Source organism: Lactuca saligna, chromosome 9, assembly GCF_052625555.1.
Source record: "Lactuca saligna cultivar CGN05327 chromosome 9, ASM5262555v1, whole genome shotgun sequence".
Classification (NCBI taxonomy): Eukaryota; Viridiplantae; Streptophyta; class Magnoliopsida; order Asterales; family Asteraceae; genus Lactuca; species Lactuca saligna.
Genome location: NC_136425.1, coordinates 49,271,066 through 49,285,686, shown reverse-complemented (window position 1 = coordinate 49,285,686; position 14,621 = coordinate 49,271,066). Strand labels below are relative to the sequence as shown.

Below are 14,621 nucleotides of genomic sequence, written 5' to 3'. Positions count from 1 at the left end.
GCTTTAATGAAGAGACTCTTTAACATCCATAACTTGAGGACAAGTTATGAAGTCATAAAACAATTTAATGAGGAAAAAGACTCTTCATTTTGTAACCTATGACAACTTTTATGAGTTTTAAGATTAATAAATGTGACTTTTAAGTTACATAAACACATTTTATGAACTTCTTTTAGATTAATTTTGATTAAACCCAACTATCACATAATTTTATTCATTAATCTAAATTCACTCATAAAACAAGGTAACACAAAAAACTTTTGGTGATCCATAACTTATTCTTAAGTTATGGAATTTTTTAAAACATTAACACCAAATTTTGTAACTCCATACAAACTTTGAATCAATTTTTGTTTTTAAAACCTTTTCATACCCATAACTTATGGAGGTTTCAAAAAATAAAACTCTTTAGATCAAAGTTTTAAAACTAATAAAATAATCATATCATTTGATCTTTTACTAAATTTGACCTAATTCAACTCATATAGCAAATTATTCAAATTTTACAAATAATTAGTTTTTCATAAGAACAAGTAATTATCTTAAAATTTGACAAACTTCATGTTTTTTTCCTTTTTTTTCAACTTTGAAAATAAAATATTTGCATCAATATAACAGAAAACAACTCGTGGCTCTAATACCACTGTTGGGTTTTGATCATTCTAACACTCCTAAGTGTACATGCAACCCTAAATACCTTGGATCTATGTTTTCTCTATTATACATGCAAATATGAACTTTCCAAGGTATTCATCCTAACTAGCATAATAACATAGATTCATGTGAATATATCAAGTTAGAATTACATACCTCTTTGATGTAGAATATATTCATGAAGCTTGAGTGCCTAGTGCCCCAAGTGTGACACCTCAAATGGTTCACACAACACCAAATACACTTGGAATAGATTAAGAGAACATACATACTTCATGAAATTGGCTAGCCCTTCATTCTCACACATAGTGGCCGATTTCTTGAGCCATGGGATTCTTTTATATGGTAGCTATTAGGGTTACACCATGTTACTCATAACTTTATCCATTCCTTATGCTCCATGGATTTTTACCTCCATGGAGTATCCATGGGTCACCCCATGGACTTAGTCCAACATTAGGAATCTTGGATCACAAGCCCGCATATATAAGAATGAATGATTTACACAATCAACCCATATATTTAATTAGTCTCCTTTTTGATCACTTAATTAATTCCAAATTAATTTTTGATCAATACTAATTAAATTAAATTATTAATATATTATAACTTATAATATATTAATAAACCTTAAGTGTTATTTCTCTCATTATAGTCTATCCAAATGCATGATGCCATGCAACCCAAATGGACCATGTCGGGTCGGGTCAAGTCTTACCAATTATAGTTATGGACATAGACATTAATCCAACAGTAGTAACCGGTGGGAGCCGGTAAACCAGATGTTGATACATTAATAGGGACCAGGGTGGTCTCGGTTCATCCGGAAGGCGGATAAGGGACAACAGGATTTTCAGTCAGTGGCAGTAATGGTAAGCAGAATATGGTAGAATACAACTAGTTGATTGATGGGTGCTCAGCACTAAGTTATAGTTGTGAGGAGTGTCCAGTGGATACTAGCGGTAATGACCCGTACTGGAAGTAGCGGGAGTAGTGGATTCAGTGAAGGATGGGTCCTTCACAGTGACAGAGGGAGTAGTTGGTATGGGATGTTGCTTTGAGAAGGCCAGAAAACACAAGGAAAAGAGGGGTGAACCCCTAGGAGGTCCAAAATGAGTACTTGGGGAGTACCAGAAGGATTGTCAGTCGAGGAAGTTGTGTTCCAGGAAGGTCAGGGCTAGGGTAAACCTTAGAATATTATCCGCAAGAAGTAATGATAGTCAGAGTGACCAGGCGGAAGGCCGACAGAGGTAGCCAGCGGGTGTTAGGTTTTGCTAGACAGAGTATTGGAGGCAGATCTTAGGACGGTTGGCCATAGTGAACTTCGAGGATGAAGTTTAGTTTAAGTGGGGGAGAGTTGTAACACCTAAGATCAGAAAGGCCAAGTTAGTAAAGAAAACCCTAAGTCAAAGGGTCAACTCGTCGAGTCCAGGGAGGAACTCAATGAGTCGGAGCGCGATCCGTGTCGCGAGTTAAGTAACTGACTCGTCGAGTCGGGGAGACTGACTCGGCGAGTCTGGTCTGGGTTGAGAAAGCCCTAATTTCGGGACTTATACCCTATTTAAGCATCTCATTCTCCTTTTATCATCCTCATTTGTAGCCCCCATTGTCCAGAAGCTATTCCACGAGACCTTAGTGCTCTCTTTGAGTGTGTGAGCCATTGTTGAAGAGTTGGAGTGTTCTTGAAGCCTAGAAGGAGAATAAGGAGTTGAGGGTTCAAGAGGAAGGTTGTGGATCTAGAAGATTCATCTCTTTAGCTGCTCATTTTGGTAATCAAGTTCCTTCCTTGCCTTGTTAATTGTTGGATCATTTCATGTCCCTCTTTATGATATTTTGGACCAAGTATGATACATTTCGGGTTTGGACGTCCCCAAGTTGAATCCCTTCAACTCCAGTTGTGTCTTGGCCCAAAGAGTCATAAAGTATCAGCCTTGAGAGTGTAGGTGATGCATGGTTGTCTTAAACCCTAGTTTGTGGTGTGTTTAGCCTAGATCTCCTTAGCTACACGTAAAGTTTGCAACTTTACGTGAGGAATAGGCCTTGGAAGAATGGATCTACAGTTTGGAGCCCCTGCATGACTCAAAAAGATTCTAAATATATGAAAGACTGAATAGACTCGCGAGTCCTTCGAGTGGACTCGGCAAATAGCATGAAGATTAGGAGGAACTCGACGAGTTGGATGAGCAACTCGGCGAGTCTGTTGAAGTTTGCCATGGACTCGGCGAGTCAGGTCGCGAAATCTCGAACCCTTCGAGGTAAGAATCAAATCAGTGAGTCGGGTGGAGACTCAGTGAGTTGGACAGGACAGGACTCGGAAATCGGTCGACTCGGCGAGTCATGGTCTGACTCAGCGAGTCGAGTCGCTAATGGAAGGACTCTGAGCGTGTGAACTCGGCGAGTCAGTAGGCAGACTCGGCGAGTAGGGTTGACCTGGAAGGTTGACCTTGAACAGGACTTTGACTTTGACCAGAGTTGACTTAGTTGACTTTCGCAAGACAGTTAGACTAAGTGTTATATTAATATTGGTAGCTCGGGGAGCTAGTGGAACTGCAATTCAGAGAGTTATCGGGCAGCAGCTAGAGGGGTATCAGAAAGTGCAGGTGAGTTTCCCTTTGTGTGAATGGGTCTAAGGCCACAATGCCGGCCCATGTAGTTATGAGTAGAAGACCCGAGGGTTAGCCCTAGGCATAATATGCTAGTATGATATTCAGGACGAGGTCCAATGATAGCGGGCGGGTGCCCAAGGAATGGTTTATATGATAGTTTATACTTGTTGTCTGTGTGATACATGTATGTGCCTGGTAGGGAGGTGAGTGTGGGCGAGGTCCCGTATCTCACTAATAGCAGAGTGTGGATGGTGTTCCACATCTTATTAGCAGCAGTTCAGGGGCGAGGCCCAAGTTAGAGAAAAAGTGAGTGTGGGTTGGGCCTGTATCTCACTATCAGTAGGAGCATGGACGGGGTTCCATGACTCATCAGTAGCAGGACAAGGGCGAGGCCTCAGGACATGATTTATTAGTACATGTTAGTTTATGTGTTGTGACATGCTTATGTGTTAGTATATACTAGCGGGCGAGGCCCAGTGACAGGCGAGGCCTAAGTGAAACAGATCTGTATCTGAGCGGGGTTCGAAGCCAGGCGAGGCCTGGAGCGGCGGGGCCCAAGATAGGGGAGAGGCCCAGAATAGCGGGCGTAGCCCAATATGTGCAGTATGTGGTTATGCATGGTATGTGGTAGGTTGGGGAACTCACTAAGCTTCGTGCTTACGGTTTTCAGTTTTGGTTTCAGGTACTTCCGGTAGCGGAGGGAAGAGCTCGGGGTGATCGCATGGCACACACTATAGATTAGACAACCTGGGAATGTTTTACTCTGATAATGAAAATACGTTTTGGAATTAATACTCTGATTATGTTATGGATTGCTAAATGTGTTTTAAGTAATGTTTTATAAAAGAAATTTTTAGTCTTGAAAATTGGGACGTTACAGTTATGGTGTTGGGCCTTAGGCATTGGCCCAATTAGATTAGGGGTAGAATGATCAATTTACCTTAATAAGGATTATTAGTTTTTGATTAAGTGTTATTGTGGTAATGATAGCTTGGGGGAGTCGTCGGAGCTACTGCTAGGGATTTTTATGTGAGATTCTGGATTCAGCTTTGTGAGGTGAGTTACCTTCTTGTATGAGTGGGTTGAAGGCACCAATGTCGGCACACTAGTAGTTGTTTATAGTAGAGAACTAGAGATGATTGTCTTTGTGATAATTTTCTGGTATGCCACTATTTGTTATGATTTATGTGCTTATTGCTATGTTATTATGTGGTAGTGGTAGGGGTGAAACAGTCCCTGTTATCGGTTGAAATAAATCGGAGGGTAGGTCGGGCACCCAGATATGTAGGGATGAGCAAAAGAACCGAACCGGTCGGAACCGGCCCGAACCGGACCGGAACCGGGAACCGGCTTCAGCCAAAATTAAGAACCGAACCGGCCCGGCGGTTCTACCGGTTCCCGGTTCCTACCGGTTCTTGTCGTGTCTTCAAATGTTGGAACCGATCCTTGAAAAATAGCATCATACGGTTCCGGTTTTTGCCGGTTCTACCGGTTTTTGCCGGTTCTGGTTATATCGGTTCCGGTTCCTACCGGTTTCCGGTTCCAAAAATCCACAAAAATAATGTCCCGGTCCCGGCCCGACCGGTTCCATCGGGTTCCGGTTCCGGTTCCGGTACCGGTTCCGGCCGGTTCCCCGGTCCATATGCTCATCCCTACAGATATGTATGGTAGGGTAGGTCGGGCACCCAGATATGCTTAATAGGGAAGTTCGGGCACCCAGATATGCCTGGCAATATATGATTATGCGTTATGATGGGGGAACTCACTAAGCTTTGTGCTTATGGTTTTCAGTTTTGATTTCGGGTACCTCTTCTTCGAAGGGAAAGAAGTCGACATTATTGCAACGTATCGCACCATGGTTTCCGCAGATGATATTCTTAGGAGATATACTATGATGATGTTTTATTGTGACATGCTTGATTATTGACATTTTGGTTTTGTTATGGAATAACATGATGGATGTTTTTATACTAATGGTTTCTTTATTACTTATTTAAAAATGAATTTTTTGGTCTTAAATTTTGGGATGTTACAACTAACATATCTTCCCACAACACAAAGCAACTTACCAGTAACATACCCTTTCAAGAAGCAACCATCAATTCCAATCACCTTCCTGCACCCTTCTAACCACCCCTTCTTTACACCATCAAAACAAACATAATACTTACTAAAGTGATTCGTTTCATCTGGGATTGTAAGAACATCCATGCTGACTGTTGAACAAGGGTTGGATCTTTTAATTTCCTCTACATAAGACCAGAGCTTAGCATAATGCTCAATAAGGGCACCTTCAATAATATTCATAGTATACTATTTTCATCACTTTCTTCATCGAACCAGTCCTCAAATCCTCCCCAATATGATCTAAATACAGGTCTATTGGCCTTTCAAGTGATTGATAAGCAACATCGATAAACATTTGATAATCCATTTCGTTGGCTATTACCCTAAGACCATTTGCCATAGTAAGATCACATGTTGAGTAATAAAGTTTCTCAAAAAGTTCTCCAACAAACCTTTCTAGAAATTCACAACATCCATGTAAATCCATTTCAAAGAAATCATGATCCGCAAACATGAATGTATCACCTCCAGTATATCTATGTGGGTGTCTTGTAAAAACACCGTTATAGTGCAAATGCACTTTCAAGAAAATAGGGTATGGGATCGCCATGAACTTTAACTAGAAAAGAACCACATGAACTTTAACTACAAAAGAACCCTAGAATCTTGAACACTTCAGCACGATTTTGATAAACGGCTGGAGTAAAGCCATTTTTTAAACAGTTATACGAAGGTGTTGACGTGTCATTGATGAAATTTTATTTAATTGAAGAAATCTAAAGCCTAAAGGCCACATCACATTTAGTTACCGGAAAACCGACTTTCATGGTATAAATGACAAGTAATTTGTCACTTTAGTGAGGTAAGGGGTACAAAATTAGTAAAAGGACCTTTTAAAACCAAATGAAAAACATCATTGTGCTTTTATGTCAATAACCGTTTTAGTAACATCGTGTATATTCATGTTTATTTTGTACTTTATATTATTATAAGCATTAAATATGTTTGTAAGCACACTTTTTAACCATAATCCCATGAATATTACTATTGATGCTCCTCTCGTAACCTTATGATCATTTACTACCTTGATTAACTATCCTATGCAAGTGGATTTTTTTAACTGAACACAATTAACCGGGCCCCTTTCAAAATGGCTATCAACTTGGACAGTTGATTCCCATTTTTTCACAAAAAAAAAAAAAAAAAAATTATAAATTCTCTCAACTTTATAAAACACTTTACGTGGAACGAGATTTTGATATCCTAAAAATTCATTGAGCTATACAGTTCGACTTTAGAACAATTAGAAATATAATATGCAATTGTACTATTACACAGTCTGACTTTAAAACACGAATGTCAATTGACAAAACGATCTTCCAGCAAGTGAATAAGGTGTAGAAGTAAACGAAAAAACTCTTTCAGGATTTGCATTACAAAAAAACCCACAGCAACCTTTTATTGGATCTCATGGAATATATTGTACCCAACCTGAACAACTACTTATACTTTTTCATTTTACTTTTGATATTTATTTATTACCACACCATAGAAATGCAAACTAAATACTAACTGACTTGACTACTTAAACCTAGAAATAAAACAGATAAAACTTCCCATCAACCAGAGGATTACAATCTAAGAACTTCAACCCTCGGTCCTAATTGCTTTAACACATCATGTCACGCCTAATATGGCACTTCATTTTCAACAGAATTTGTAAGTATATATGTACGAACTTGATTAATGATTTCAATGGCTTTCTTAATACATTAACTAAAAAACTCCTTCTATCTCAAGTTTCTATCATTATCTGTATCATCTTTGATAGATGCTTTTACAGTCTAGGACTCTTTAACATAATAATTGCATCATGATTGAGATTGACTAAGATGTTGCCTTAATAATCTTAATCTAACTATCAATAATTTAATATCATATTATCACTTTCAATACACACATCTAAACACCCTGCAGACAAAAAGTATCTCATTCATTCAAGAGAATCTATAAGCATAGACAGACAGTTGAGGGTAACTGGTGTTATGAAGCAAATACACAACTCTTTAGGTAAAACGATTAAAACTAAAACCAAAATATCAACAAATCCTTCCTTGCAAATTCAAGTAACAGCAGATACATCATGTTTTTCACATAGTGGCTTCTTCAGGATCAGTTTCAATTGGCACCTGAGGCATGTTATTCCCACCTCTCAACCTTGAGGACACGTTGTCAATTGCAGAATTAAGCTGGCTTATTTTAGCATTCAGAGTCTGCCTCGTTTTCTGCAATTTTATTTTATAATAAAACAAATAAGTATAAGGAAACAAGGTTGATACACAATTCACGCATTAAAGGAAACTAAACACACCTCTAGACCTTCATCATAGTATATTGGCCGTTTTGCCCTCCTGAATCCATATTCATCTTCATTCAACAGAGATCTTCTTATCTAGTTAGTCATTAAAAAAAATTAAGACAATGAGGACCTCAAATATTTATTATTATTATTAGGCATGAGTTTAGTTGACTGTTTGACCTGTGGAGCAAATATGTATGCAAGAGTCCCGCATAATGCACCCCCCAAAAGGAAACCAGCAACAAAGTCACCACCACCTCCACCACTACGATCACTGAAGGATAAAACCCAAAATATAAAAATATAAAAAAGAAATTATAAAGAGATAAAGTTGCAAAAGTTTTTACTAAGTATTCAAACCGTATTTTTGTCTTTTACGAAAAGGGGAAGGAATGGAATTGGAATCCCTCAACAAAGTGATGGAAAGTTAAAAATCCTCATACGAGGTAATCTTTCAATTTCGATGGAATCAATTCATATCCAATGACAAATAAAGACGATCCATATATTTTGTTATTAGCAAACGCACAGGGTGACAAGTTTTGTCGTGTTTGGACATAGATATTATTAAGTGAAATTTAATACAAATACCATAAGAGGGACAAAAGGTTATCTTACTTGTATTCTGCAGAAATCGCCAAATTTCGCCGAGTTTTTTGTTGATTAGACTTCCTTTGATGTGTGAGAGTAATTGTGTTACCATAAAAGGAGGAATTCCCAGACCAATTTCCATGTCCCTTCAGATTCCCTCGAACTGCATGGTGACAATATATCATCACATCATCATCAGTAAAAAGTAAAAACACAAGATACCAATTTCCATTGACTTCCAACCTTCCACTCTATAATCTTCCACAAAACTCACTGATTCTTACAATTTGATTAGTGAAGAAGGATCGATGATGAGGAGCACCAATTAGATTAGAAACTCATTAAGACAAGTGAGCTTGAAGAAACTCATTGAATCAACCAAATCAAAAGACAAGTTATTGGAATTGAATGAAGAAAATCTTTATGATGTGTTTGTTAGTAGGCTGATCAAAAGAAGAAAGGGGATATACAAAGAGGGAACGCAATTTGGCTAATGCTCATGAAGAAACGAAAGAAGGTTCTTCACATCTCTCCATGGCTATTGGACTTGAAGAGAGAAAATCAAGCTTTAAAAGGTCATTCTTTTTCAAATTCACCTCTAGTACAACACAGTTTTCTAAACAGCGCCCAAAAACAGGTTAATCCAGCTCCCCGATCTTTTAATTTAACAAAGAATTATAATTTTACTGATTTTATGAACTAGATATTCATTTATCGATCACACAAACAAAATAGGTGATAAACTAGGAATTCGAACAAAAACAAATAGGAATTGATTCGCTTATACAGATATCTATCTTTCTTGATCTTGAACTGGAGCAGAAAATCAATAACCCGAGAGAGAGAGAGAGAGAGAGAGAGAGAGAGAGAGAGGGCTATATCATTTAGGGCATGAAATTGTTGGGAACAAGAAAAAAATCTTTACCCGTGGATATCAAAAGCAATTATTACAAAAATCATATCATGCTCATGTCATCGTGTAAAAGAAAAAGATTCAGCAAGAAAGTGGTCCTCCGCTCTCTAGAACATAAAACCCTGGAAATCTTGCAGGTAATGATAGATAAAAGATTGTAGAAATGAGTCAAATTACCATTGATTGAAGCAGGTGCGACGATGCTGCTTGTAGCCATGAGTAGATGGATCGATACCGATGAACAATTGAGATTTGGGTGATCAAGAAAAAAACAAATGGGGTTAAGAAACAGCCAGCCAAGCGGAGGTTTTTTTGGCAGTGAGAAGTGAGCAAGAGCCAAGAGATAACCCAATTAATGGTTTGGTGGAGAAGGGTAAAAGAGGGAATTCAGAACAAAATGGGGTTCCTTGGTAACTCCGCTACCATTTACTGCCAAAAAAATAAAACCTTGGTTCTATCGGAAAAAAGATAATCTCCCTGTCTTCTTTAAAAAAAAAAAAAAAAAAAAATTGGTATTTTGGTTCAGGCCTATAATATTTTATAATTCCGTCCATTTTATGATTGTTATAAAATTCTATTTTTTTTCCCATATGTTATACTACGTAAATATGAAATCATGCGGATATTCGATCCATGGCAATTTAATAAATTGTATGTATGGGAATTTAATAAATTGTATGTCATTTCCCACTAAATTCGATACTCTATAAATGTCATCCGATTTCGAACCTAATTACACAATTGTAAACATTTTCAGGGGTTTCGACTTTCGATTGCATTGCTCGGGCCACGAGGCAGCTAGACTAGTTGCCAACAAACAAATTATTCACATGTGATGTTCAATGATCTTGACTTTTTTTGGTGTATTCATATATCTTCATTCCCAAAAGAAGGGATTCTAGGGTTGTGATTCTTAGAAGATGCCAACACATGAACCATGTGATAGTGAAACCTTTAAAACGTCTCCATCTTTACTAAATGCATTTTTAAACTTGAACGGTTGAACCATATTTGCATCTTTACAAATTTAGATTTTTTTTTTTTTCATTTGCTTTATGCATGCTTTCGATATGTTCATCATCGTCTTCATAGGTTTCATTTTTGGATTTTGGTTTGCTGCGACTGAGAGTTTGGTGGTGAAGGAAGTAGAGTTGAGGGTGAACCTGTAGAGAAAAAGACAACAATAACACTCATGACCAAAAAACAAAAGTCGTGATGAAGAACATCATTCATAACATATTCGATCTTCCAAAAATGGATAAAATCTATAATTATAAAAATAATATCACGGTCATAAGCCAAATCACTAAACCAATGATATGAAAAATGATCCAAAAATAAAAATAAAAGTCACTCAAAGGGCATGTTCGGTACAAAGCGTTTGAGAGCTTCTAGTTTTAGTATTTGACAAAACGCTTCGTTTTAAAACAGAAAGTCTCGTTTGACACTACAAACTTCTAGCGTTTAGTTTAAACAAAACGTTTTAAATCCAAATGATACTTCATCTACCGTTTAACAAAACGCTACAAACTACAAGCTATTCGCTGTTAGCTAATTTTGCCGAATACATCCAAAGTGTTTTAGCCTAATAAGTCATAGTAATCAATTTGATAATGTCTTATGGTTTAATTTAGAACAAAAATAAGGTATTAATAAGTAACCGCAAAAAGCCTAAAACCTATGATAGTTTTATATTAGTTAACATGTATACAACATTTATACCCAATTTCCATATATATATATATATATATATATTATTGGAGACCATTTTAATTTTATGAGACTCTGAGACCAAATCTAAAAATAATTTTAAAATGCAAAATAAATGTAAAAATCCAAAAATTATTTTTTTAAATATTATTTTCGGAACTTGAATTAACTAAAAAAAATAAAAAATAATCCTGTTTTTTTTTTTTTGAAATATACGTGAAATATTCTAATAGAATATTACACTGCATATTCTAAAAAATAATTTTAAAATGCAAAATAAATGGAAAAATCTAAAAATTCTTTTTTTAAATATTATTTTCGGAACTTGAATTAACTAAATAATAATAATAATAATAATAAAATCCCATTTTTTTTTGAGAAATACGTGAAATATTTTAATAGAATATTACACTGTATATATTCTAAAAAATAATTTTAAAATGCAAAATAAATGGAAAAATCCAAAAATTCTTTTTTTAAATATTATTTTCGGAACTTGAATTAACTAAAAAAAATAAAAAGAACTAAAAAAATACGTCTCACGGTCTCACAAAATTAGGCCGTCTCACATGAACCTAACCCTATATATATATATATATATATGAAAAAATTCAATAGAGAACCATAATTATTAGTTCTTCAAGTAACGAAATCTTTTTTTAAATTTCTAGAGCTTATTCTTTATTGAAAAAAAACTCTAAAAATATCTAAATTCATATATTAACATTATGAATGTGAAAAATATTTTCGGATTCACCGTGTGAATCCGGATTCACCGTGTGAATCCGGATTCACGTTGTGAATTTTCAAAAATTCACATTGTGAAATTGACGTAAAAAAAATCGAATTTGATATAATTGGAAAAAGGATAAAAAGTTATGAATTTCTGTATTTTTAGTTTTTTTTATATAAAAACTAAGTTTTAAAAGTTGAAAAAAAGATTGGTTCGTTGGTTAATTATGGTTCTCTATTGAACTTCACCCTATATATATATATATATATATATATATATATATATATATATATATATATATATATATATATATATATATATATATATATATATATATATATATATATATATATATATATATATATGGAGTGGTTTAAATGAGAGCCTAAAAAATGTTAAAAACCCTAAAAACCATTTTTAAAAAAAAATCATTATGGACATTTTGGACAAATCAAACAGTAATATTATATTAAGCAAACTTTTTTATTCCCTAGTTTACAGCTAGTTTTCATTGTTGTTAGACCGTCGCCGGACCACCCGCTGGACTAACATCAAATTCAATGACATTTTCTAGTTGTATTTACAGCTTAATAAAACAAACATATGTAAGTTTCAGTTCCTTGGTAATATTTTTTAATACATACCATTTTATTTTTGCAGCCAAACATACAATAGTTTAATAAAAAAAAATAGATTTATACCTTTACAAATCCTATTTTTCTCTTTTTGCTAAATTGTAGATTTCTTTAAAAAGAATATACCATATATATAATACATATTTACAGTTTAAAATATTATATTCACAGTTTAATAAACATATTAATTCACTAGTGGTTTAATTTTTTAATTCATATATTCATTCATATTTTAACACAAAATTTATATAATATACAACTTAATACAATCCATTTTTAGTTTAATACATAAATTCACAACATAATACAATACATTATACACAAATTCATAAATTCAAATAAGTCAAACCCAAACTCTACCACCGCCACCAACTACCAGACACCGCCATCAACTACATGTGCCACTTTCGTAGCTATCATTCCTTCCAAATCAGATCTTTATATAAAATAATGAATTCATAGCTTAAATATTAGATTCAGGGTTTAATAAATCAATTAATTTACTAATTAAGAGTTTAATGCAAAATAATTATAAAAACTAATATATTTTTGCATATTTGTACAACAAAAAATATATATATATATATATATATATATATACTCACAAAAATAAATACAACCATTCATACATTAGTCATAGTTTAGCATAAAATTCATTAAAAATTCACATATTAATACAATCAATTCATAGTTCGGTACATAAAATTTACAACTTAATATAAAAAATTCACAGTTTAATGCACAAAAATGATACATTCACAATCATATTCTCAACTTAAAGCTTACATATATACCTTTAGATCTATATGTTAGTGCTTCTTTCAAAGTTTATTTACACAAATCTTCACAATTTAAATTTTATATACTTTATTTAAAATTAGATAAATCAGATATGTATATAATGTTATTTTCATCTCATATGTCAAAAGCAAACAATGGATTCATAATAAATTCATAGCTTAATACAATCAATTCACACTTTAATATAGCCATCACAACTTAATACAATCAATTCACAACTTAATATAGTCAATTCACAGTTTAATACAGAAAATTCACAACTTAATACTATAAGTTCACAGTTTAATATACAAAAATTATACATTTACAACAATATTCTCAACTTTAAAGTTACATTTTAAGACTTCAATTTGTATTTTAATAAAGCATTATTTATAGCTTAAAAACACATCTGATTTTAATAAACAGTTTATGCAACCTTTCTAAAACATTTTTATAACCTTTTAAACTTTTTATATAATAAATTAAAAAATATGATATTTTTAGAACAATATAATATTCACAGGGTGCAAAAGCACAAGCGTAAGGACCTTGCCAATACATTTATTATAAAAAAGTTTATAATTAATTTTAAAATGATAAAAAAAAGTTTAAACGTTATAGTATTTATTTAGATGATATAAATAAGACAAAATTGCAAAACTGGTCCCCGTAGTATGCAAATTTTTGGGGTTTTAGTCCAAACAGTGATTTTTTTGGTTTCGTAGTCCTTTTGGAATGGTTTGTATGTGAAAATGGTCCCTCCGAAAATTGAAATGACTATAATACCCTTAGGGTATTTATTTTTCATTTTTCTTTCATTATTCTTAAAATTTTATATTTATTTATTTATTTTAACAATTAAAAAAATAAAAAAGGTCCCACCTCTCTCTCTCTCTCTCTCTGTGTGTGTGTGTGTGTGTGTGTGTGCAAATACAAACTCAAGAACACATATTCATATTCATGAACACACACTCAAGAACACATACACACTTCAACTACCGTCCGCCACTACCACCGTGTCCTTCACTTCCTTGTTCTGTAAATTGAATTTTTTGTTAACCTTCAGCATCTCCTTCTTCTCCACACACACGAAATCAAATATGATGAAGGATTTTCAGATGAATACCTTCAAGAAGAAAAAATCAGATCGAGTGTGTGGGTCTCCGATCTCTTCCTCGGATGACAAGCTCCTCCTGTTAAAGCAAGCCCTAACATCGCTGCCGCCTGGTAGGTCTTCTCTTTTAGCGAAGACAAGCTCAAGGAGATGATGATTTTCAGATCTGAGGACCTCGTTTTCAGATCCGAGTATCTCGTTTGCAGATCTGGTAGCGGTGACGAGCTTAAGGTTTTTTCTTCTCGGGTGGTGGTGGCAATGACGATGATGGAGCTGAAGATCTGGTTCGTCTTCTCCTGTATTTTTATGAAGATGGTGGCGATAATCAGAATCTTTGCATGAGAAAGGGGGTAGGGGAGACCGAGATCAAGATCAAAGTTCCGGTAAGCTTGATAATCAGAATTAGGGGTGCAAACGAGCCAAGCTACTCGTGAGCTACTCGAGATCGGATCGTTA

The 14,621-nt window shown here is 34.5% G+C and overlaps 1 protein-coding gene across 1 annotated transcript; it reads right to left on the bottom strand.

The window, feature by feature from the left end:
- Positions 1-7,303: 7,303 nt before the first annotated feature.
- LOC145017819 (uncharacterized) lies at positions 7,304-9,534 on the bottom strand. Its single transcript, XM_078975774.1, has 5 exons — positions 9,368-9,534; positions 8,305-8,440; positions 7,867-7,960; positions 7,699-7,779; positions 7,304-7,612 (listed from the first exon to the last, which is right to left on the bottom strand). The coding sequence occupies exons 1-5, from the start codon at positions 9,405-9,407 to the stop codon at positions 7,478-7,480; spliced, it is 486 nt and encodes a 161-aa protein (XP_078831900.1). The 5' UTR covers positions 9,408-9,534; the 3' UTR covers positions 7,304-7,477.
- Between the last annotated feature and the right edge of the window lie 5,087 nt (positions 9,535-14,621).

Bases quoted from the DNA above. Each gene is read 5' to 3' on its own strand.
- LOC145017819 (XM_078975774.1), bottom strand. From the start codon at position 9,407: ATGGCTACAAGCAGCATCGTCGCACCTGCTTCAATCAATG. The intron at 8,441-9,367 runs GTAATTTGACTC...GTCACCATGCAG, and splicing joins CGCACCTGCTTCAATCAATG to TTCGAGGGAATCTGAAGGGA. The intron at 7,613-7,698 runs GTGTGTTTAGTT...ATAAAATTGCAG, and splicing joins ACTATGATGAAGGTCTAGAG to AAAACGAGGCAGACTCTGAA.